The 23239-nt window shown below is 50.5% G+C and overlaps 3 protein-coding genes across 3 annotated transcripts; 2 read left to right on the top strand and 1 right to left on the bottom strand.

Moving 5' to 3' along the window:
- The first annotated feature begins 822 nt into the window (after positions 1 to 822).
- On the top strand, positions 823 to 8837 carry LOC100902472 (CUB and sushi domain-containing protein 2). The gene is made up of 4 exons (XM_029112713.1): positions 823 to 1329; positions 1484 to 2194; positions 7726 to 7963; positions 8079 to 8837. Exons 1-4 carry the CDS (start codon positions 823 to 825, stop codon positions 8438 to 8440), a joined length of 1818 nt encoding a protein of 605 aa, XP_028968546.1. The 3' UTR covers positions 8441 to 8837.
- Positions 8838 to 9952: 1115 nt separating this feature from the next.
- Vps2 (vacuolar protein sorting 2) lies at positions 9953 to 11698 on the bottom strand. Its single transcript, XM_018641167.1, has 5 exons — positions 11397 to 11698; positions 11140 to 11253; positions 10768 to 10936; positions 10497 to 10613; positions 9953 to 10389 (listed from the first exon to the last, which is right to left on the bottom strand). Exons 1-5 carry the CDS (start codon positions 11570 to 11572, stop codon positions 10219 to 10221), a joined length of 747 nt encoding a protein of 248 aa, XP_018496683.1. The 5' UTR covers positions 11573 to 11698; the 3' UTR covers positions 9953 to 10218.
- A 3831-nt stretch (positions 11699 to 15529) lies between these two features.
- LOC100902329 (exocyst complex component 5) lies at positions 15530 to 22032 on the top strand. The gene is made up of 9 exons (XM_003747816.2): positions 15530 to 15675; positions 17776 to 17833; positions 18421 to 18594; positions 18949 to 19068; positions 19281 to 19529; positions 19650 to 19865; positions 19971 to 20254; positions 20375 to 20606; positions 20713 to 22032. The coding sequence occupies exons 2-9, from the start codon at positions 17804 to 17806 to the stop codon at positions 21571 to 21573; spliced, it is 2166 nt and encodes a 721-aa protein (XP_003747864.1). The 5' UTR covers positions 15530 to 15675; positions 17776 to 17803; the 3' UTR covers positions 21574 to 22032.
- The last annotated feature ends 1207 nt before the right edge of the window (positions 22033 to 23239 follow it).

Raw genomic sequence — 23239 nt, 5'->3', positions numbered from 1 at the left:
ACGTGGTTCGCTCGTAATATTTGGAATAATTAAAGCTACCCTGTCAATCTGGAGGTTTGACTATAGCGGATTGAAAGAAAAACTGGAATATGAGTCCTGTGGAGAAGCTGACAGTCACCTTGTCTGACCTATTGATCTCTTCGCTGACTGGGCATCTCTGACAGGGGAGGGGGGGCGTCGTGACGCATTGCGAGTCGGAATAGGCCAGGATACCGTGAGAATCTGGATTCATTCATATGTGTTTGGATTTCACTTATTATTAGTTGGAGGAAGTTTTTCGGCGTTCCTTGAGAGAAGCGGTCTGATCCTACTCTGAATCAGTTCCTGCACAGCATCCGCAGCTCAACAAATGTGCGTACCCACAACCACGCTGTTAGCGACCTCATTGGGGTCATCACTCCGGTGAGAACACGCGAGAGCAATGTCGGAAGCCTCCAATATTTCTTGTCCGCTGCGAGACGTTGTCAATCGAGCGTCTCCAAGCCTGATTGCGCACCTGGGCAATCTTGATAGATATAGGGATCCCTTCTTCATATGGACCCTCTTTCCCCTGAGCACCTCTTTCCACCCAGGCTCTTTCCGCCCGCGCGATTCTTCGACAGTGTAGTTGTCTCAGTGGCTCTCAATGTTTTGTGTTGACGACCATAAGTTCTCTTGTTCGCTCAACTTGCGGTGGAATACCCCGTCGGGGATGCGTATGCCTAAGTGAATGTTTGACGACTACTATCAGCGACGGTGGAGCGGCTGTTAAATACAAGCACGTGAATATCCATCATTATCCATGTGATTTCCGAACACTAGAAATTTTTCCCCGGGGGTAAGATGTGGCGATTCTATCCGACTCTCCTCTTGATGGCGATGGCGTCCCCTGTGCAAAGTGCTTCCCTGGAGCGGACGCCTCCAGGTCAGGATGCCGTGAGCGATAATCCCCGGGAATGTGTTGTCGAAACCCCTTTGAGAATAAACCAGGGCCTCGTCATACGAGACAAGATGCCCGCCGGTTTCGATCCGTCGAAGCCGTGTCGAACAACTCTGAGGAGCCCCGAAGGGAAGCTGCTCAAGGCGAAACTTGATCTCGCATTCCTCAACGGGAATCGAGACTTCGTGCAAATTACGGCGAATCGAAACATGTGGTACATCTACAAAACGTGTGCTCCTTGTCACGAAGAAGTGATAGAGAGTCCTGAGATCACCATTGAATTTCTACTCACAAACAGCTCCAAGTTCCAATTAAGGTATTCGACGAACGATGGCGCATGTCCGTTCCTGAGGATCGTTCCTCCTCTAGTCATCAAGACACAGAGCAGCATAACGAGAAAAATCGGCTCGGTAAGTGTTTCCTTTCCGGTAGGTATGCATGATCTATAATTGTCGGCGCGATTGATCTCGTCCAGCGCGCACCAAGCGTGTACGACTTCACTCATTCAGGATACGCGCATCGCATGTGAGCTCCTCCGAGTACTCTGTATATTCCTATTTGCAGAAGTACCAATTCGGCTGCTTGACCACGAAGGATTACAGACTGATCGGCAAGAACCAGATTTTCTGCGAAGTTTCACCCAATGGCACAGCGACTTGGAGTGCGCCCCTCCCGACATGCCAAACGATCTCAAATTGCCCGAAATTGGAGAAAACTTCCGATGTTTCCGGTCACTTGTCTCTGCGGCACCAACAGGACGAAAACTATCACTGCAGCTGGCTCATCGACGCCTCGAGACTCGACGCGAGCTTCATCGAGTTCGTCCCCAGATACGAATGGCTTGATCTCGGTCATTGGGAAGGCGTCGGGAGGCATCGCGGATTGGCTTTCTACGACGGGGAGGGTCGCTTGAAAGTGGACAGTGGAGTCGGGCTCCGCTATAGAACTAGAGATCCGAAATTGAAAATATATTTCAACCTTTCTGCGAAGGAAGCTGCACCCAACGCGTCGTTTACGATCGAGTACGAAATCGGGAGAAAATCTTGCCCCACAATCGATGAGGAGGCGTTCCCGTTCGGGAGCATAACCCTGACGAATTCCTTCTTCGTGGGATCGAGTGCCAAATTCGAATGCGCTCCCGGATACCATATGCGGGGGAAACCTGGAGCTCTGTGCTTGAAGAGTGGAGACTGGAACTTCCAGTCGATGCCGGAATGCGTGCCCTTGAGTGCCGAGATTAATAACGACCTCAACGTTCTGACCGTCACTACCGAGGTGAGTGGAGTATCTTTCTTCTTTCTCCCTACAGGAAATTCTCTACGTGGTACTCGTATGGAGACTCCAGCTGTCGTCCGCTCTAATCGGAGTTCTGGAAGGGCTCGCCAGAGATTGCTGATCACCAGAAGCTGCGGCTGATATTTCGGATTAGAAAGCACATTGGTTTGCCGCGATCGGGACATCTGAAGGGAAGGACCGTCTTCCGTGATGCATCCATCACGAAATCCTCGGTTTTTTTACGAATGCATGCGAGCGTCGCAGAGTTCCTCCAGGCTGTTCCCTGATTGCGTTTCTCAAAAAAGAGAGAGCTCGAAGAACGGAAAACGATGAATAGCGCACTCCAGGTGTGACGTCGCCCGGGGCTTTGACGACGGCCGCTGGTCACGCGGCTCTTCTCTTGCGTCTCTTGCCGATCCGACGCTTGGCTTGAGGCCGTTCAACCTTCGTTCGAGCCGACTATTCAAACTTCACTGCCGAGGCTAAATGCTCACTGTCGCTATGTTTTACGTCTCCGTTGACCATGGGCACAAATCAGGGGGGGGGGAGGTTCCAGGAATTCGAATTCCGCAAGCCGTCCGGCATGGATCGAGAACACGTACGCCGAGGGTGATTCTCGAGTCCCCGGAGCGCTAGGAGATCGGGTTGTTTAGTCGGCGCCAATCGACGCGGCGTGTGCTGCAGAATCTGCGCTTCAGATAGCCTTCAAAACGCGGTATCGAACAAGGGAATTATCAAGATCATATCAAGGAGTTTTGCATAGAAGTCGCAGATTATGATGCAAGTATAGGCTGTTGACTTGGAGAAAAGTCATCCACGCGGGAGAGCATCTCAGACAAAATATTGGCTATTTCTCGCTTGGGAGCGACTCGAATACTCGAGATGTGCTTCTGCGCGAGCTATTCGACACCTTCCGGCTTAGATTCGCCACAAGAAGACTTCTTTAGAGCTCGAGTTTCTTCAGCTACGGCCACCAATAGAGAAGTTAGCTCTATCGAAGCGTCCGACAAGCATTCCGTACCTTCGATTCGATATTCATGAATGCGGTAATCTCAATTTCGCATCCTCTCCTGGGTGGCAATCTCGGTCAGCACGCAACGAGAGTTCCTCATCGTTCGATTCAGATCTTCAGTAGATACCTGTGGGCTCGGCGAGAAATCAATGATTCGACCCGGTATCGAGTCGTTCGTCAGCTGGCGCATAGAATCTCGTTGGTTGAGTTAATGGAGCTCCAGTCACAGTCCTCAGACGTAATATGTCCGGCTTTTGCCCCGAGACAACCTGGGCTCGATTCGGAACTAAGGATGTGTGTTCAATCGCGGAGGACCGCTCAGGGATCGAAATGAAGAATCGTTTCGAATTCCCACGGGGAGCAACCTCTCCGCGGAACAGATTCGTGTACTAAATGATATCCAGTGCTCTTCGGATGTGGAACAGTCTTGATGCAAACAAGGGAGCGATGATCATTTTTCAAATTGATTGACCCTATTCCGGATACATGGTTGAACAGGGTAATCTCCGAGCCCGCTATGTTGGGTGCGATGTGGCGTATTGTATGTACCGACTCGCACTGAGAACGAGGAAAGAGAAAATCACCACGGGCGGAGTGCTTACATGAGGGAAGAGCATCATTCAAGACAGCGACCAGTAGGGTAAACGTGCACAGCTCCACATAACTAGTCGGTGGGATGATGATGAAAACGACACCGAGGATGATCATGGGGCGCTGCTAAGAGACAACTAAGTACTCTGTCAGTCGGCTTTTCCTCGGACAGGAAGCGGGTGTTCCTGGACGAGATATCCGAGCATGGTATGCTACTAGACGGCGCAATAATCACACGAACAGCGTTCGGTCGTTTGGACGCTCGCCCCGCCTCTCGGCTTGTGCCCCATGAGCTATCGAGTCGCTAAATGAGCGGAAAACAGATAGAGTTCATAAAAATACCTCGGTGAACAACTACCGATACTGGTTTCTGTACTTTCCACGTTCTTTCTGTCGATTCGGGGGTCGAGTCTTGTTCCTTCACGGAATTTTTCCCATGAGAGCGCTGCGCCTCAGCAAAAACCGCTCTAACGATAGAAAATGTCTGACCTCATCCTGAGTCGACGACTAGAGAGTTTTTTCACTCAGAAATCAGAGCCATAGAGCTGGAATCGGCGATCCATCGGAGCCTTTTTGAGCTCCGGTCCTAGTTGGATGATCTGCGATCATGTCTGACTCGGCCAGTCAAGAAATTTCGTTATGAAACTTGCGTTCTGGAGTTCCCTTCCGTAATGGCAAATGTGTGTTGCTATTGTTCCCAGTCGACTTCAACTTTAATGTGAGCGGCGGCGGCGGCAGCAAAGTCTGCCCACCGCGCCAAGATGCACTGAGCCGTGTCGGCGACGGTGGCAATGCCCACGCAACTTGGTGTCAGGGAACTTCTTTCGCTCTGCGAATCCGCTCTGAAGCCGTACCGCCAGGAAGCGATCCCGCTTTTCAAGAACCCTCTCATCAAATTAAAAGCAGACGCCACCGCGAATGATAATTAATTCTGTAGGAGGGAACAGGGTTTAATAGGGGATAGCTCTCGAGTAGGAGTCTCCAAGGGTTGTCTCGGGGAATTCCGCTAACTTAGTATTTCGAGACAGGGCTATCCGAATGAACTCTGTGGACAAAAGTCCCCTATTCCTTGATCTGATCATGGCGTCGATCGACTGCTCAATTGATTGAGCTGCCGTTTGTTTCTCGAGTACTGGGCTCGGTGGGGGAAGGTTGCGTTTGCAGGATGCGGCAAAAATATCCGACCGCGCTTCAATGCCCCTCTCTCCCTACGTATGCGGCCGATCGCATTCCGCGTGCGAAGCTCTATCGAGTGCCGGCCAAAGCTATGCCTCCTCAGAATCTCGAGTCGTAAGAACGAGTCGACAAAGCGAGCCGACTACCTGTGAGCTACTGAACCATCAAATGCTAGTCTATCTATCCATCTACTCTCACTCAGTCGATTAGTAGCGTGGCCGGTCGGCTTTTGAAGCTGACTGAGTGAGTATTCCCAATCTCTAATCCCGCATCGCTGTTTTTGGCCCTCAAACATCGAAGAAACCTTACCGAAACAAGAATGGGGTGGTCAGTCAGTCAATTGGCTCGGCGGCCGCTCGTCTGATGAAGCAATCGGTCTCGCTCTTTTGGTCACTCTTCCGTCGGTGCGCGCATTCGGTTTCGACCAACGCTGTCCGAAGATGTAAGCTCCCATGGAAGGCTGATTTTCGTTCAGATCGAGCTCTCAACGATGAAATCGAGCTTCACTCTTCATTTCTATGGCGCGTTTTCGTGACCCGGAGGAATTCCGAGATGGGCCGAATGGGCTCGTACGAGCGACTTATTCGGATTTGATCGAGCATTCCAAGGAGGATCGGAGGATCCATTTCGAGGATCCCACGGACCTTCTTGGGGTAATGTGATATTTCCCTTGGGGGGAGCAGGTGGCATAATTTCGATCACGAAGTTTCGATTCTCCTTCAGCATATTCTGTTCTGAGAGATGCTTTTCTCGTGTCTTACTACCCTCAACATTGGAAGCAAAGTCGTGGCCTTCCTCCCGAGAAAGACGCGGTGCGAGATACCAACGATAGAAGTGGAACCCTAGATAGCAGCGGCTGGAAATCTGAGAAGATACATTTCTGAGACCGCTCTGCACTAAAGGAACTGAATGAGAAGCAACAACGGATTACCAGCGGAGCGCTTGCTTCGTTGGTGCGAAATCGAGTTGCTTTTGAATGCCATTTTACAAGACAGTTTCTCTACTGCCTCTGTGTGGGATTCTCATGCCTCGTCTGACTGAGTACGACATCGGCGTGGAGGCCGACGACGATGACGATCCGATAAACAAAATGTAAATCTATATCGAGTCCAATCACTGAGCATAGATTCGCTGTCACATTCGCGATTTAGGGCCTGTCCGATGTTCACTCCAAGCATTTTCCAGGGAGAGAATCGTGCGTTTCCTCGCCCTTGACTTTCGGGATATCCACTCGTTCGTGTGAGACGGGCAGTCCAGGGCGAACTCCATCCGCCCTTCCCGAGCAAATTGAATCTAGCGTCAGCTGTTAGGTGTTGAGCCATAGAGATGGGAAAATGAATCTCTCCCCCCTCTTGACATGAAAGCCGGTGAAACATGTTGAGTATCGCCACACAAATGGCGTCAGGCCATGTGGAGTTGGCGACCAAGTGGTTCCGCTGCTGCAGCCGCCGCTGGTGCGACGACGAGGAACTGTACCAGTGGAGCGAATCGATGCGTGCCTTTCAACTCAGCGCGAGAGCATTGGCAGGATCCATCTCAGATGTTACAGCACGCCGCTGCCCTGCCCGCCTCGCAGCCAGGAAGGCGAGCAGCCAAGCTCGCGTGTCGACGACATTCAACTTTGAAGAAGAACAAAACTGATTCCTGCAGGGGAAACAAGAGAGGCCGTTCTCCGCTCTGGGTACGATCACACCAGCCGCGCAGTCGTTGACGCTGAATCGCCACCAAGAACGTCATCATCGTCATTTCGGGATGGTACCGCAAAAATGAGACGAGAAATTCGCCCCTACGCATTCACTGGACGAGAATGAATAAATATTGTCTTTCCGAGCCGGAGCTTTGAGCCGAGATAGGCATGAGCAGGCTTCAGCACACACGTGGGGGCTCCAACGAACCCTCGATGAACGAATTTTTCGGTGAGGGAATTGTCGATTTTCGGGATTTCGAAGGTCTCCGTGCTCTTGTCTATCTGTGAGCCCAAGAGTACGCCGATGAATTTTAGCCCTAGCGAATCAGTTTTGTGACGCTCTTGGGGCCCGAATCTCATATCAAGGAGATTAGATACGAACGGGTTCTGAGCCGTTCAACGTGAATGATGATGTCTTAATGAGCATCTTCCCTAGACGGCCCGACAGTCTCTCCTATACGGAGAGCTGCTCTTGATCGCAAACGAAACGCTTTTCCGCATCGCCCAAGTTCTGACTAGCGAATGACAGGTACAACCACCGAGCCTGGAAGGGAGTCGAATCGGGAAACGCATCTTATCAGAGCCCGATGTCATTTCCACAGCCTTTCAGGCGACATTCGCTGGTAGAGCGATGACTCGGAGGAGGCTCGCTTGCTGTAAACAAAACCGTTGGAAAAGTAGCCGACGGGGCCCAAGGGTGGGAATCGGAGCTCGCGAATCGAATGCCTTGATCGAGAATGAGTGACTGATGCAAGTGGGAGTGGAAAACGAAAAAGACACAGAGAACACTCCGACTCGATGAGAAACGAATTGATCGCTACCGTATGCCGCTGCGCATCCTGTGACCATGAGAAAAATGCTCCCTCCATGAGCTTCCAGAAAAGGCTTCCGATCGGGTTGTCTTAGCGCGAAGTCCGCATTACTGAATGGATTGAGTACGGCGATCTGAAATCCGGTCAGTGCAAGAGCAGCTGGATGTTCCAGCGATCGCGCCCCTAGTTGCAAAAATCGTCCTGCTGCTGAGTTGTCGAGTCCGGAGCCTAATCGGAGCATTGATTCTTCCAGGGGACAGTCACGGAAGATTCGAGTCGAGGTGAGGGTCCTGCATCGACCACGGAGAGGGACGTCCTCGCGTACACAGACTGGTCAATCAGAGGGGTTGCGGCAAACGCTCCCAAGGGGCCGGCCCAGCCCGGTGTCACTACACCCGGTGTAGACTCTGACATACACGGTGGATTGAATCGAGAATCAGAGATATCAACGAGTGCGATCTCAACCGAATCTCCCATAACGCCTGAGGGAGGTGAGTGCTTTCTCCTTTTGACCTTTTCCAGAACATTTCGTCAGTACTTTCATCGGGCTGCGAAGCTCTCCTCACTTGAATATTTTTGTCCTGACTCCTCCATTCCTGAAAGCAGGTGAGGCTCCCAATTTCATCCCTAGCTTGAAATCGATCGAGGATGGAGCTGCGGTCACTCCGGATCCGATTGATGAAGTTCCCACGATCGAATCGCTGAACGGAATCCTTCAGAGACTACAGAATCTCGACGTTCAAAGAGAAGAGGACGTCTCATTCCTCCTCATCTTCGTCGCCATCGTCAGCTTAGCTACTTTAGTTGTTGTTCTTTTCAGTCTCGTTGTCAGACACAGATGTAGGGAAAAAATTCCGCGTCGAGAAAACCCATTGTACACGGGTGCACCCGCCCGTAGAATCCAAAACGTCTCTTTTCGACCAAATGGCAAGCACAAAAGAGCTGCTCAACAACGGATCTACTCCTGAAGCCCTTAACACCAAAATGTTCCGATTTAGCCAAGTTCCGAAACCATTACAGAAGGCTTCCACATTGTTCTCTTTTTGCTGTCCATCAAGGCGGCTCGCGGCGATATTTTCTATCTGCGTGCTGTGTACATATAAATGAGATGCCATATATCTGATCGTATATTTGTGTACAAGAGAGAGGGAATCCGAAGCGAACTTTTCGGAATCCCCGCCTTCCGTCAGTGTAAATAATATTTATGAAATGTGTTGATAAAATGATGAACATACTGATTGAGCGAACTCTTCCGAGGTGTTGGCTCGGTGATTCTTCTGATAACTCTTGAGATAGAAAGTCGGAACAAATGATTGTACGCATAACTAGAGCATAATGAGAATAAAGACAAGTGGATGCAGGAGATTATTCGGAGACTATTGTGGATATGAGGCGACGCCCAATTCCCACTTTGATACAAATACATCCCTGAAGAGTCGTAAGCGTAAGGACGCTTTAACATCGCAAGCACCCCCGAGTACTCGGACTTGAATCACGAAAAGCGACGATACAGCTAAAGAAGAGCACGCCCGTTGAGACAGGAATAGCGTCGCTTTCTGCAAGAAAGCTCCCCGTTTCCGTCAAGCTCTGAATGTCATAATGAAAAGGACGATTCCGTTTCAGAATGCGGTCGACCAAACCCAGTAACAATACGTCTTTCGAGTTGGAATCGTCGAGCGGATGTGATCTGAAACTTGTTCGGGAACATCGTCCTCACGGCTGAGGGGTTGCGCAGCCCACTAATGAGTTCTCTCTCAGCGTGTAATATCCCGTTTCCGGGAGCGTTTCCTCTCGCCTCCATTTTGACGCCGAGAGTCGCGACTATCATGTTCTGTTATGCCCGGTATCAAAGCTTCGAGACAAAGATCTGAGGGAGATTGATTTCATCGGCGTGCTCCAGAACTAGTCTCTCCGGCTGATCGTCCCGATGCGGCGAGGTCACCCTTGGTCTCGAGCTTGAACAGAGTACCGTGCGACATTTTCGGGCCACATAGAGGTGGGCAACGAAGAGCCTTGAGGCAAGGGGGGAGCTCAGACTCGTTCTGTGGTCTTTCAATGACATGGAATCCGTTCTCAGGGATCTAGCTCGGACTTGTCGCTTTTTCCATCGAAAACTTACCCGTCCTTCCCTCCTGGACTGAAGTTCCGCACGTGATCGCGGGCAGTCGCCCGTTGCTTGGCGTGTGGCCGGCAGAAAGCAATTTGAAGCTTATCCTTCACGGTAGGTTGCTCGATGCCAGCAATCGTTGAATAATCTCGTCATCGAGAAACTTCATTCCAGATCGCCCGACGCTGCTGTCTGGTCCTGAGGAGCCTCCGGAGCTGGGATAATATTTTCCGGATAGTCGGGCTATTACTCGGAGAGATGTCTGAGCTCCAATGCCGCGAGTATTGATCTCTCCCTGAAGTCGTTGCATCGGAAAATCCGACGTAGCGAAGGAGCGGTATCTCGAAGCTGCATGGTACTTATGGAATTGAAGATAGAATCTTTTTATTCAGGGACTCATTGACATCAGTATCCTCGGCTCCACCACTAGCTCCGAACGGAATCCTACCAAGTGCCCCTTGTCTCGATCAGCCTCCACGAATCTTGATTCTTCAGCTGGCTCTTCCAGGGCGTGCACTCTCAAAAATATATTTTTGTAACCAAGCTTTTTAAGGAATCCAGCTCGTGGGCTGCTCCTTCATTCCGTGAGAATGAAAAACTTTACAACACATGCTACATCAACGTCACAATCAAAAGGTATCATTCTCGTCTCAATTTCTCTAATCGAGCCATGAGATCGGCATCGGCATCACTGGCCCCTCCTTCAGCCTGAGCGACCTTCGAAGGATCGTTCGGTTGTGCGACTGCTCCGGACGCCTGGGGCAAATCTGTCAGTGTTGAGGCCAGTTGTAGGCCCAACTCATCCAAAACCTAAAATCAGAGGGCTCCTGATTAGCCGATCGGATTCTGATTGAGACATTTCCGGAGAAGATACTAATCGTAGGAGCCGAGATCCAAAAGATTTCTCGGATTCGAACCTTGTTGACGACTTCTTCGGTTTCTTCCTCGTCGCCCTCGTCTTCCATGGCATCATCCATGGCGTCGTTCATCATGTCCTCCTTGGCGTCCATCATCATCGATTGCTTTTCGAATTCCTGGACATGAATCAAAATCAGCCATGTGTGAGGTATAACGCGAGAGCTAGACCTAATTTCAGACAATAATAATCGAAGCAGTGCGGACAGGCACGCAGCCGACGCTCTTCTCAAGATGAGCGTGGAAACTGATTTTCTTGAGCGTCATACGAACCATCATGATCTTTTGTATTTGAGGTAGATTCAGCTGCCTGTTCATGTTCCCCATAGCTCTGGTGACTCCCCTCATGGCTTGGGCCATGGCATTCTGCGACCGGAGCGTCTGGATTTTCAGGCTTACACCCTGAATATTGGCCTTCATCAGAAGGAACTTCTTTATATACCTGGGGATCAGAAAATTCGAGTGACTTCTGCTCCGCCTCGGCTGCGCGCCTCCACGGAAGCATTCCGAGAGAAGGTGGCAGTTATTCTGCTTGATGCTCGGCGCTTGATCGTCTAAGCCTCAGACTCTAAGGTCTAGTCTGCGCTCGATTCTATCAATCTGTCGCTCGAACTGCTTCAGCACCGCCTGAAGTAAATAACCCACCGCCTGGTCCGCACGAGATCCCTTGCCATGATTTTCACAGACTCCATCTGATTTTCTTTCGCCTGCTTCTTGATATCTTGGATTAGTTTCTTCTCTTGTTGTTCCATCTTGGTTCTGGAATAAGAGGTTCTAGTTTCAGTCTCATGGATTTTTCGACGACGACTCCGAGGGAGACAGCGAATGCTCAGGGTCCAAGGGATCGGTCAGATTGCGTCCTGTCCCACCTTTCGACCCGGATTCCTGTTCTTTGCCTTTACCTTTCTCGATCCAAGTCACGTATAGCTTTGTTGAGCGCTCGCTGATTCTCTCGGAGCATCTCCTCCGGCGTTTTCCGCCGTCCAAACAGCCACTCCATTTCGCTCTGGAAGAATCGCCCATGAGTCAAGGGATTGTATTCGACAGTTGTCCTCAGCGGACGGTTGGCCGAAGCCATTCTCTCTCGAGGATCTTGAGAGCAATGATTTGGTTCCGATCTGATTGTGATTTGACAGGTTCTCTGAGTACAGGTCTCTTTCAGATGCCGAAGGCACCAAACCGGATGCACCCGTAGTCAGATGTATGAAAAATCAGTCACACATTGTTGTATACTATTCCGATGGAGGACTCCTCTTGCAGGCCTGGTTGAAATTTATGACTAATACACTCGATCCGAATTGCCATTCCCTTCTTATCGGAATACTGACCGTGTGGGGTTCCCCGATTATTCCGGAGAAGTCACACAAAATGAAACCTCCAAGCGAGGAACAAATTGACAAGCGACGAAACAAGCAGAACTCACACTTCGGGGGAGATTCAGGAAATGTTACAAGTGAAGGCACCGACGTTCCTTTGTGGTGAGTTCCCGTCGGCGGCATCTGCTCGGCAGAAGCAGACGGTCAGCGGTAAGGGATGTAAACATTCAATGAGTCAATATGTCAATGTCAGAAGTAGATGAGGCAGGCGGCAGGGCGGCTTCCACAGGTGGTTCGCATACTTTTCGCATTTGCTCATACATATCTTAAATATAGGATACCACTCTACGTGCCTCGAGGCAAGGGTAGTGCGCGTGAGAAGAACGCGGCTCGAAGAGCATTATGTGTCGACAGGAGAGAGCAATGTCTGTCGGGCTTCGAACGCGCCAAATTCGAAAGCTCGGTTGATTGGTCTGATTCTGGAGTGGCCAGACCCAAGAACAGTCTCTGGAATCCGCCCGATCGCCCGCAATAGAACGGAGAAAATCGCTAAGATGTTTCCATGGAGAGTTTCTCGGCTGATGCACTCAACACGCTCGGATTGATCAATATGTACATACCCCCTTAACCTCCATAGCCTTTGTTCGTCCAGAATAAATGAGATTCACAATCAAATAACGAGCTTCCGGCGAAATAGGTCGAGTGGTATCGCGATTTCATATTCCGGAGGGCGTCAAGCATCACGATCGATTCGGGGGGCTTCCCACGGGCAATTTCCATGCCAGAAAACAGGTTCGACTGCATTTTAGACGAGACCTCGCATGAGCAAGTGAAATCGGCGGAAGGCTTCCCAGGAGCCCTGAAAGTTCGATTCCCGCAAAACCGAGAATTTCAGCATTCAGGAGATTTCTCGGAAACGGTAAATCCGATCAGGACGCCGTCTCATCTGAGCGAGGCCTGACCTTTCCTCGCGGAAAACGTATATTTTGGGAACGCTCTCCGGCGTCCCTAAGCCGAGATATCATCGCTCGAGGACGGGGGCGGGAGCTTTGGCAGCTTGCTGATAGGTACGCTGATCGGGATGTTCTTTGCCTTCATACCTGATTTACTGGAATCAGGGTACCGGACGGATGCCTTGTATCCTGAAACCCGTCCCATTCGAGTCAGCTATCGAATTTAATTTGGTGAATGATTCATGCTCGGCACAACGATTCCCAGAACTCGAAACGAACCTCCAACGTGACGTTGCAGCCCGCCCGACTCGCATGGAGAGTGTCACCTCTTTTCCGGCGAGTGCGCGCTTCTGCGGTGAGCTCCGCAGCTCGGGAACTGGGCTCCGCCTGTTCCCCCTGCTGGGCACCGAGCACCGATGATCCTTCGCCAGAAGGATAGCAACACAATCAATTTGCCTTACGCGAAAGGTTCGCTCACTGCGCCAGCTCAACCTGCTGCTCCAGCTTTCACAGACGAAGACTTCAAGAGTTGAATATCCAGCCCGGGAATCACATTCGGCCAGATCTAAGCTATGATGTTCAATAAATTGGACTATCCGTGTTTTTCACTCCACGTCCCCCCTGAAGCTGCAGGGACTTTTCCGTCTCAAGCACTTCGAATGTCCCTTTCCCAGATTTGACGAAGAGTACAACATCGAATTCGCGGCGCGAGCCAGGGATCGCGCGGAGATTCAGAAACACGTCAAATGAAGAAAGCTCCGAGAGCGTATGGCATCTTCGACGAAGGAGAGAGAGGAGCGGAGCGAATCGTGCTCCTCCGCAAGCAATGATCGCTTTGTCTCAAAAAAATAATTAGGTATATCATTTTCGGGAAACCTGGTGGGACCTAGGAAAGGATCACAATTCTTGCAACCCATCAATACTCAATATCTCAGGCGGACTGTCCGTCCGGCTCCGTCACCAGCCCGAAGTTCATACAACTGGCCGGAATGTCTGGCAGGCGATCCGAAATAAGAATTCAAGGGATCGGTGCCCTCGAAAGGGATACGATAATCCCGATCACTGCTCGCTCACAGGGGATAGAGACGTGCCCTTCACATGTTGACTGCCAGCTCTCGCCTCTTTTGTGGGTTCAAGTTCTTCGACATGCCGAACATGGGCTGCTCCGAAATACGTATGTGAGATTCTCTTTGAGGATCTATCGGTCGGCTATGAGGCACTGACATCGCGTAAGAGGACCGCTATAGCGGACGAGCTCGTGAATCCGGCCCTACTCGCGGCGATTTGGTTGTCCAGAATGAGCCAGCTGTATTCGCGAGACAGCATTCTGTGTGCGCTTGAGGAACGTGGAACCCTGAACACAAAACTTCCGGGTACTATGAGCTATGCCTAATGATCGCAGCAGTCGGAATCCGCAATTTTTGTTCCCAGGGTTCTGCCGGCACGTTCTCAATCGAGTCCGGGAATGGTGCTCGACGGGATCCCTGGAAAGACCGTTCAGTAAGAGAAATAATTTCTCTCTCGCTAAATGCCTAGTTTCTCCGAAGATCTCCGAGTACGATGGAATCACCTATCGGAAGGGAACGCGGCAGCCCTGGGAGCTCTGTGGGTCTTGGCCGCATGGGGGTGTTTATGGACAGAGGTCGTTCTCGACGCAAATCGCTTCCTTGATCGTGAAGAGAACTCTCCGAGAGCAGTCTCTAAATGTTCCTTGATGTTGTGAAGCATAATCGAAAACTTGCCACGGCCTCATAATGTCGAGGAACGAATCCCATAATACCTCGTCAAATCTCTGTTCATTTAGTTTTTCCGAGCTCACAATTTCATGGGGGCAGAATTCCACCGTTCAGAAGCCGTATACGAGCAGCATTCTCCACAATGCCGTCGATAACTTTCTCCGAGATACGCAACCTTCGATATACTGCAGCTTCCAGCTGGAAGCACATCAGGAGACTGACGTGACTTCCCTCTTCAAGATTCGGAGAGGCACCCTGAACTTGTATCTCGTCACCGATACCGCGAAGCGACAGAAATTCTCACGCGCAGAGACTTGGGGCGAATCCAAGTCGAGGTTCACCCTTGGTAACCCGGGTACCCTTTGTCAGGTGAAGTCCCTGCCGCAAAGCGGAGTCGTCATGGCATCCGAATTCTTCTCCGCGAGCCTACCGTAGGTTCTGGACACCCCAGATTAGCCTGATCGATGAGCCGGTACATCAGCCTACTCGGGTGTGCATCAGTATCGTGACTCAATTACATACTAACCTACTTACTCGCTCAGAACTTACTCTTACCCCATTCAATCGCTGATATTCAATGGCCAGTCTCTAGTGATGGGAAGTTCGGGATAGTAAAGGTCCTCTTCGTCTGATCAGAAAATTTGAAAAAAAAAGGTCCAGATGAGCCCTCATTGAGACATGCTCCCTTGAGTCTTCAGACTCCTCAGAAGTGTTTTGGAGGAACCACAGAAGAGCATTCATCTCCGTATATCCCGCCAACAATCAAAAGTCTCGGCAGACTCATGCTCGTCTATCGATCCGGAGTCCCGCTTAATTTTTTCGACTGTAATTTCAACTTTAAGATCTCTGCAATCGTTAGAGGGATGCCGGCTCCGGGGGTTCCCCATACCAACGGAATCACGATTGCATCGATTTCCCCACGGCAATCTCATATATAAGAGCATTATCTCCATTGCTCTCTACTTGTGACGTAGTATCCTCCGCCTCTCTCCACTCCGGTCGCTTTGGTCACTTGTACACCGATGCAAGCAACACGAACGAATACACTCTCGGGAGGACTGGCCGGTCGTTTCATGCAGCGCAGAGGTTGGCTCTTGGCTTTCGAGCGTTCTTCCGAGCTCAGAGATTGCAGCGAAGAGCTTGGACAGCTCCTGCAGCCGATTCAACAGCTGGACCGTAAGTTTTACTATCGCGAAGAAAACTCACCAACATTGAACACTTGGCGGCATTTCGTATTCTTACGATCAGATCTTCTTCGCGCTAGCCAGTCCGATTCGAGACGGTTGCCGTGGTCCAATCACACGGGAGAACTTCCGCCGAAAGGATTTTCGAAGGGAAACGTCTGAGCCGCGAACACGAGATGAGCGAGCGGCCGACGGCGGCGCGCGCACCGTCCCGACTCCTTCATAACGGTCTTTTTTATTCAAAATGCGTTCACTTATGGATGCATCGAGACCGCTCGCCATCATTCTCGATCTCTGATTTGTACCATCTTGATTCCTTTCATTCTGAGGGAGGGAAATCTAATTCTGTTCACCTCCGGGAGCCATTTGTTATAGGCACATGCAGCTAGGGCCTGCTATAGGAGTACTTCGAACGCATCCAGGCTTCTCGTAGGGTTCTAAGCCACGCTGCCATTGTCTAGCGAGATTGACCGTGAAAACTGAGCTCTGGAAGTGAAGTGTTGCAGACCTACGATTTACGGTGCGACAGCGACCTACGGGTCACGGGTGCGTGATTTTTGGCATTCAGCTCCCCCTCGCCTACCGGTGGCAGATTTTTCCCATTGTGGTAGTTCATCGATGCATGACAGGTCCCGGGCAACAGAACTTACCCTTGCCAAGTTCTCCCCCTCCCCTGCTCTCACACTGACGATCCTTCAGAACGACAAATCCGAGCGTGTTCAGCGCTAACGGGGTTTTTGCTTGGCCCGAGTCGCCGAGATCTAGTCATCCGGTTGGTGACATTCTCAGCTGGTTCTGATAAGATCGCCGCGTTCGAATCATTCGTGCGACGTCCGGCCACTGAGCGCCGCTTGTCGGATTTCCGTGGTTGTTGAGAAAACCAATCTCTGAGAGGACTTCCGAAAATTTTCGAGCGTTTGAATCTACACTCCTGCCTATTCCCCGCGAGGTGAGTCTCATCCATGAGCCTTCCGCTAAAGATAGAGGATATCCTTCGAGCTCTCCGGAGTCTCCACTTGAATGGACTGGATCGATCCCTAGCAGGTCTCGAAGAAAACTCGATGTTTGAAATTCTAAAAGGAATCTTCGGGAATCATATCGATGTCGCTTCCAGCAACGGGAGAAGCTTCTTTCGAGAGCGCTTTATCTCACTCAGTTCCGACGATCCGCCGAGCTCCCGCTCTCAGCTATCCGGAGATAAATTACGCGCTTCGTCTCGAGAGTAAACCCGTCGAGGGGAGACGGCACCAATTATTGAAGGCCTTCCGGTGCTGAGTATACAGAGCGTCATCTGTGGCTCACAATATTCGTGGCGTGAGGGAGCTCTCGACGCCTTCTTGACTTATCTGCTTGATGATGGTCTTCTCAGGCCAGTCAAGGTCTTTTAGTTGAACACGCTAGCTCCATTTCATCGTGCGGTTGTGAGTTTCATGAGCTCATCCAATCGGTGCCGTAGCGACAGAGAGAAAGAATGGATTCCGGTCACGACTGAGTTTCCTCCCAGGCGGGTCGTCTCAGATCGATATTTCCTCAAATTGCTGCCATCATTCTATACCACAAGGAGCGTTTTCCTGATGGGAAGCGACTTTCGCTCTCCCATCCACAGATGCATTTGGAGGGACTTCATCGCGTCAAGGCATCTTTCGAAACATCCCCGCCTCATGATTCTATCCGTAACGAAGTCATCCTCATTCCGAGGCTTTCATTCCGCTTCCGAGAAAAATCGATGAACTGTTCTTCGAAATGCTTATTCTGGACACGCCTTCAGTCGTCAGAATCATTGCTCGGCAGCATCAAGCCTTGAGCGAAACGAAGCAGCGACGAGCTATAGCTTCGAGCGGAAGCTGAACAAACTCAGATGCCTGCCTCCCTCGAGCTCTTTCATGTTCAACATTAAGGGCAATCGTCCCGGCGCGGCGTCGATACTTGCCGAGCGGCTATAGGAGCGAACGATACCATCCAAAGAAGATGCGCATCCGAGAAGCTAATCGTGCTTTTCGAGGATGACGAATGATTGCGCTCAAGACCTCGGGTGGTTTGAGGCAATCCGATCCGCTCATGGTTTCTAATGGTTTCTTGCTTTTCGCTGCAGTCGTGGAAGAAGCTGATGCAACACCCCCATGGCGAGTCTGGTGCACTATCTAGAGCAGGTGAGGATTTCGTGAAGCCAACTTTAGGATAATTCCGTGGAATCGAGTCAGGAATCTCGAATACTCCGAATCGTTAGACAAGATCCAGCCAGAAAATATCCTCGGCAATCGAAACATCAAAGGGTTTCTGAGAGAGTCGAGCTCCGTCCTGACGTATGAAGATGGCGCGAATAGTGTCAGTGACTCGTTCTATCAGATGAATGAGTCGACGATAGAATGTTTTGAGCACGTCGCGTTGGGTTGCATAGTGACCTAGCAAATGAGGCCATGGGCGGTGAGGCGTATCTGCTTTTGTTGACAAGTTTCAAAGAATCAAAAGAGCTTCACAAAGCGGTTCGGCGGATCGTCTGTCTTCGAAGCCACCAACTTGGCCTCACCTCGGCCTGGGACCATATCCGCCGAATGTGGAAACCCTCGTCATGCTCCAGCTATATATAAGAAGAATTTGTCTCTTCGACGATTTTTAGAAGTCACGTGAGGCTTCGGTCGATTGAGGGACCGCGGCGTTCTGTCACCACCTCGAGTCAGAACCGGTTCTCACCTTAGCATGACCGTCGAATAACCAGAAAACTCTTTATTTTCGCAAGGATGACTTTGATGTCGATTGCTTCGTGGAACGCCTGGCCCGTCAAGCGATGGCCGGCGGAACTCCTGAGAGCGGCGAGGACGCGGAAGTCCTCCGGTCTTCATTCGAGCAAACCATCCGAGATCTGGCTCTCGAATACGAGCATCAGGAGCGACGAGCCCAACTCTTTCAAAAGGTTTGCACAGTATTGATTTGTCAGTCAAATCTCCCTCGAATCAGAGAGTGGCGAATCATAAATCATGATTGATACAGTGAACTCCGCTTTATGGGAACACCGGTTAATGGGATCCTCTGCTCAATCGGATCGCTCTCGGAGGGTACCGATCAGTGGCTTCCTCTGACTCGATCTCCGCTTAATCGGATATTACACCTATACGGATCGAAATTGCCTGGTCCCAATGTGTTCCTATTGAGCGGAGCTCACTGTAATGGGAAATATCGCTCCGACTGGTTAATTCGAAGTCGTGAATCCCTGTCTATCCATGATCAGCGGATAACCAATCTTATGCGGGGTTCTGTGTTTGAACAGAAATGTGAGAAGGCAGAAACGGAGCTACACGAACAGGTTAGAGGTATTCTCGCCCATCAGCAAGCGGCTCGTGTCAACTATAAACAAGCTCGCCGTCAGATGAATCACATCGTGGCAAAGGTATTTCCCGGAGTTAAACCATCTTGTTCCCTCCATGCTCCGATATCGCATTTGTATGCCCACGGATCGCGGTTCCACGAGTGTCTCGCGAGGAGGGCATCTGTGAGGCATTACAATTAGCTCCTTAGAGTTGATCAATGGCATCGCTTGAAATGAATGCTCAGTAATGAATGGATCGTTCGACCTCATTTAATTCATGACATTCTCTCCAGACAACGCACCTAGGGGACATGCTCGAAGCTCACGATGTCCCTAGAAGTAGACTTATGGAGACTGCATCCCTAATCGAGCAATTCCAGAACGTAATGTCGAATGGATTGCGTCCGAACTCGAATATCGGCAGCAGAACAGTGGATACCGAATATGCTCAGAAGATTCTTAAGCTTCATCTTGCCGCCAGTGAGCTTCTCTCGAATCGGTACGACGATGCCAAGCAGAAAATCGCCAGAGAATACTCAGAGGTGAGAAGAACTCTCATTCCCAGACCTCCAGAGAGCTAGCGATATCAGGACAAATTGTGCATCCGATGCATGAGGGTCGGACGTCGACTTTCGCCTTCCGAAACGGGGAATTTCTTCCAGGTTGAAGCAAGTCTGCTGGCTGAAATGTCGATAGCTCAGAGAAAAGGAAATATTGACCAACTTCGAGAAATCGTCACCCTGATGTCAAACTTCTGTGGATACTCAGCGTGTGTAGACCAATTTATTCTAAATGCGCAAAAAAAAGCTTTCACCTATCCGGACGTATTCATGACCGTGGTGACCTTATGCAAGAAAGTGTCTCGAGTTGTGCAACAGGTATGTTTCCCTTACCTCCGTGGCTGTCTTCTGTCCATACTCGCTGTTCTGATCAGGCGAACATTTCCCGCTTGCGACTCATTCGACTCGATGCACCCTCTACAGGTTTTCCCGTACCCGGAAATCGTGACAGGGAAATTTGTCGATCATGTGCTGAGAAACCGCGTGAATGATTACATTAAGTCCCAACTCAAGATAGAAGAAGTAGCTCCCGTGACAACGAAACAAGTATATCTCACACGCATCGCACAGCTATACACCAAGGCTGCGAACGTTTGCCATGAGCTCCGAGAAATCCCAACGGACAGTGCGACGAGGAACAATCTTCCGAGTATACCGCGAGAACTTCTGCAGCCTTACCTCAGGAACTACTCGGCCTTGGAGCGACAGTGAGTGCTCTGTCATTCTACTGTATAATTCCTGAACTCCTCCGCCCTGTTCATTCGACTGGGTACGCGATTTTCTTCGTCCGAGAAAGCCGCGCTCTCCTACGAGATGATTCCTTTCAGCTGCATGAAAATACGTTTGGACACTCTGATCTCCGCCTATTACCAGTCCGTCGGGCATCAACGGAAAGTCACGGTCACTTCACCGCTTCGGAACAAATACTCAGTCATGCGTCGAGACATCCAGTCGAAAATAAATCCCAAAGCTGCGACTCTAATCAACGTAGCGCCTTCAGTGAAAGACTACGGAGGCGAAACATTCATCTGCGAAGCTCTAGCTGCCAACACTCTTCAGGTAGAAGAATCTTGAAATTTCCTCCCCCTTTCTTACCGCTATGGTCTATAGCGTTGACCTGAGGCTCATACCCCCAAGTAAACCCAGACGATTTCCCGCCTTCCAGGAGCTCCGCGAAGCGTTCCAACGCATTTCAATCATCCTCCGCGATCCGGCGAGAAGCCGTCTCGTTTTGAACATTTGGGATGTTTTCCTCTCGAAGTTTGTGGAGGACCATCTTCTGTACGGCGTCCACCTGGGCATCAAAACAATACCGGTCTGCCAGGATCTGACGCAAGAGCCAAAGCAGGACTTTCTGCGCAGTGTTTATCACACCAATGCCATATTCTACCTGATCGAAGATCTCTACACGGAAAAAGTGGTTCCTCTCCTAAGTTGTCCGGTAGCGAGGCAGAGAGCCCTTCAAACTAAAATAACTTACCAAACCCCATTGGAGGATGTGATCAGAGTCGGCGTGAAAAGATCGGTCAAGGCCTATGCTAACTGGATCGGGGCATTGCTCGATAGACAGAAGGCAGCTGATTTCCTCTATTCGCACATGACGCCGACGGCCACCAAAGTTGTACAGTTCTGTAAAAAATGCTTGAAATCATTCGATGAGTTCCTCGATGGTCAGAACAGATTGAATGTCAAGATGGAATTCGGCCGGCGTTTCCACAAAGCGATATTACGCAACATTCGTCGCTTCCATTACTCGCAGGAAGCGGGTATGGGTCTGCTATGTGACGTCATGGAATACAAAGCACTAATGACCTCGAATGAATTGCCAATGCTTAACTTAATTTTCCGTCACCTACACACACTGTGTACATTACTCGTGGAGCCGCCAGAGAGACTTCTCCCTATTATCGAGCAAGAGCTCCTGAATAAGCTCGATAATCAAATTGTGAGGGAGTTCGTCCAACTCCGCCAAGATTGTAAATCGAACAAGCTGCTCGCCATTCTTTTCCATGACAGTGGTCCATAACCAGAGGAGGGGCCGGGGGAAACCTCGAGCCCCGTGACGTCGACGGCGCCGAAATTCGGCATCGTCAAGTATAATGTATCTTGGAGCGGTTGTTTCTCTGGCTGTTACTCGGAAACTGCTGTAGTCAACTCCTTGGTGCCTCTCGAGAGAGCCTCGGTGCGCTTACGGCAACCGAGCTTTCGACTCAAGAATGTGCAATATGCGACCAGTCAAACGACAAGCTTCTAGATGGATTCGCCATTCCCGGGACCACCCTTCAGGGGGCTGCACGGATGCCGCCCCGATAAGCGCTGATAAACTAGAGAACGGAAATCATTCCCTCGGTGTTTTCATCCAGGTTCCGATGAGGACGGCGTTCCAATCTTTGCCAAAGTTACATGATTCCGCTCGAATACGAGCGCCATGAGACTCAATTGGAACTTCTTCGGCCGATAGAGGATCTCCCTGAGCTGTGATAAAGTCGGCATTCCTGTAGACTGATCAATAAAATGATTGCTCTTGTTCATTCAGATACTGTGAACTTTGCTTCAGATGATCGATATCTCACGATCATCTCGGAGCTCCACTGGCTGTAAAAAGTCTCTTTATGCTTCCCAAGAAAGCAAACCGATGAGTTCCGTAATCTGATCTCGGTAAGACACTGGAATCGATATCGCCCCGATGGGAAGATTCAATCCGACGCTTGAAGATGCGATGGAGATCTGCTCAGACTCGAACTCCTCAGGAGGAAGAGTGACACCGAAAATGGCTCCCTCGCCCAGTCTGCTGATCGAGACGCATTCTCTATTTTTGGGAGCCCAAATACCCTAGATTCTCGATGTGAGCAGAATCCCCCGTCGCAATACCCGGAGCTGTGAGCGATACAAGGGGCGAGATCTCCGACACGCGGCGACTCTCTTGATCCGCTCAAGAGAGACAGGTGCGAGAGGACGCTTTCAAGAGGCGCCGAATTAGCCGCTGCAGACTGCAGGATTCGGGGACCAATACGTGGGCTTGCGGGAATTTCTGGAGTCGAGCCGAACGTGCTCGTTTGTAGTATAAAGAAGATGTAGTGGCTCGAAACGCACATCCCTGCTGCGAGCGAGCCATTATGGAGTTGTTATATTCAGCCGACGCCGACGCTCTAGAAGAGGGAAATTCCTTCACGTCGATCTGGACATAATCTGGATTCCGTCGAAGAATGCCTCGCCAGCATCGACTCTCACAGTTGAGCTCCCTCGCTCCAATTCCATTAATGCCATTTCTAGGAGCTATCATCGACTGACTGTCATATCTTGTCATTCCAGATTTCCTCTCAATTCTTTCTTTCCCGATCATCTTTCCAGTCATCATACCCTTCAGGGCGGGAAAATTCGAGAGCTTCCCGATGAGGGCGGATTCCTTTAGAGGCGCTCTTGCTCGTATGAAAGACTCGAGTCCGATAATATTTGTCGTGAGATGTGTGCGGGAGGGTATTAGGGGATGCGACGTTCCATTTGCAGAACGCTTCGACGTCCACCGTAACGGCGAGACCAGGAAGCACCGTCATCCAAGGATATGCTCCGAGATGAGTACGAATTTCTCGCGGAGTGTCCGACGTACCATCTCTCGAGCCTATGAGGAGAGTCCGTCGGTCGTATAACGCGAATAAAATCCAAATCGGCACCAGCATGCGTCACGAGGAATT

This window comes from Galendromus occidentalis, unplaced genomic scaffold, assembly GCF_000255335.2.
Source record: "Galendromus occidentalis unplaced genomic scaffold, Mocc_1.1 scf7180000077524, whole genome shotgun sequence".
Classification (NCBI taxonomy): Eukaryota; Metazoa; Arthropoda; class Arachnida; order Mesostigmata; family Phytoseiidae; genus Galendromus; species Galendromus occidentalis.
Note: the sequence above shows the minus strand (reverse complement) of the source record. Positions and strands in the feature narration are given on the sequence as shown.

Bases quoted from the DNA above. Each gene is read 5' to 3' on its own strand.
- LOC100902329 (XM_003747816.2), top strand. From the start codon at position 17,804: ATGGCGAGTCTGGTGCACTATCTAGAGCAG. The intron at 19,069-19,280 runs GTATTTCCCGGA...CATTCTCTCCAG, and splicing joins TGAATCACATCGTGGCAAAG to ACAACGCACCTAGGGGACAT. The intron at 20,607-20,712 runs GTAGAAGAATCT...CCCGCCTTCCAG, and splicing joins TAGCTGCCAACACTCTTCAG to GAGCTCCGCGAAGCGTTCCA.
- Vps2 (XM_018641167.1), bottom strand. From the start codon at position 11,572: ATGGCTTCGGCCAACCGTCCGCTGAGGACAACTGTCGAATACAATCCC. The intron at 10,937-11,139 runs GTGGGTTATTTA...TCTGATCCCCAG, and splicing joins GATCTCGTGCGGACCAGGCG to GTATATAAAGAAGTTCCTTC. The intron at 10,390-10,496 runs GTTCGAATCCGA...CTCTGATTTTAG, and splicing joins CCGAAGAAGTCGTCAACAAG to GTTTTGGATGAGTTGGGCCT.
- LOC100902472 (XM_029112713.1), top strand. From the start codon at position 823: ATGTGGCGATTCTATCCGACTCTCCTCTTGATGGCGATGGCGTCCCCT. The intron at 1,330-1,483 runs GTAAGTGTTTCC...TCCTATTTGCAG, and splicing joins TAACGAGAAAAATCGGCTCG to AAGTACCAATTCGGCTGCTT. The intron at 7,964-8,078 runs GTGAGTGCTTTC...TCCTGAAAGCAG, and splicing joins TCCCATAACGCCTGAGGGAG to GTGAGGCTCCCAATTTCATC.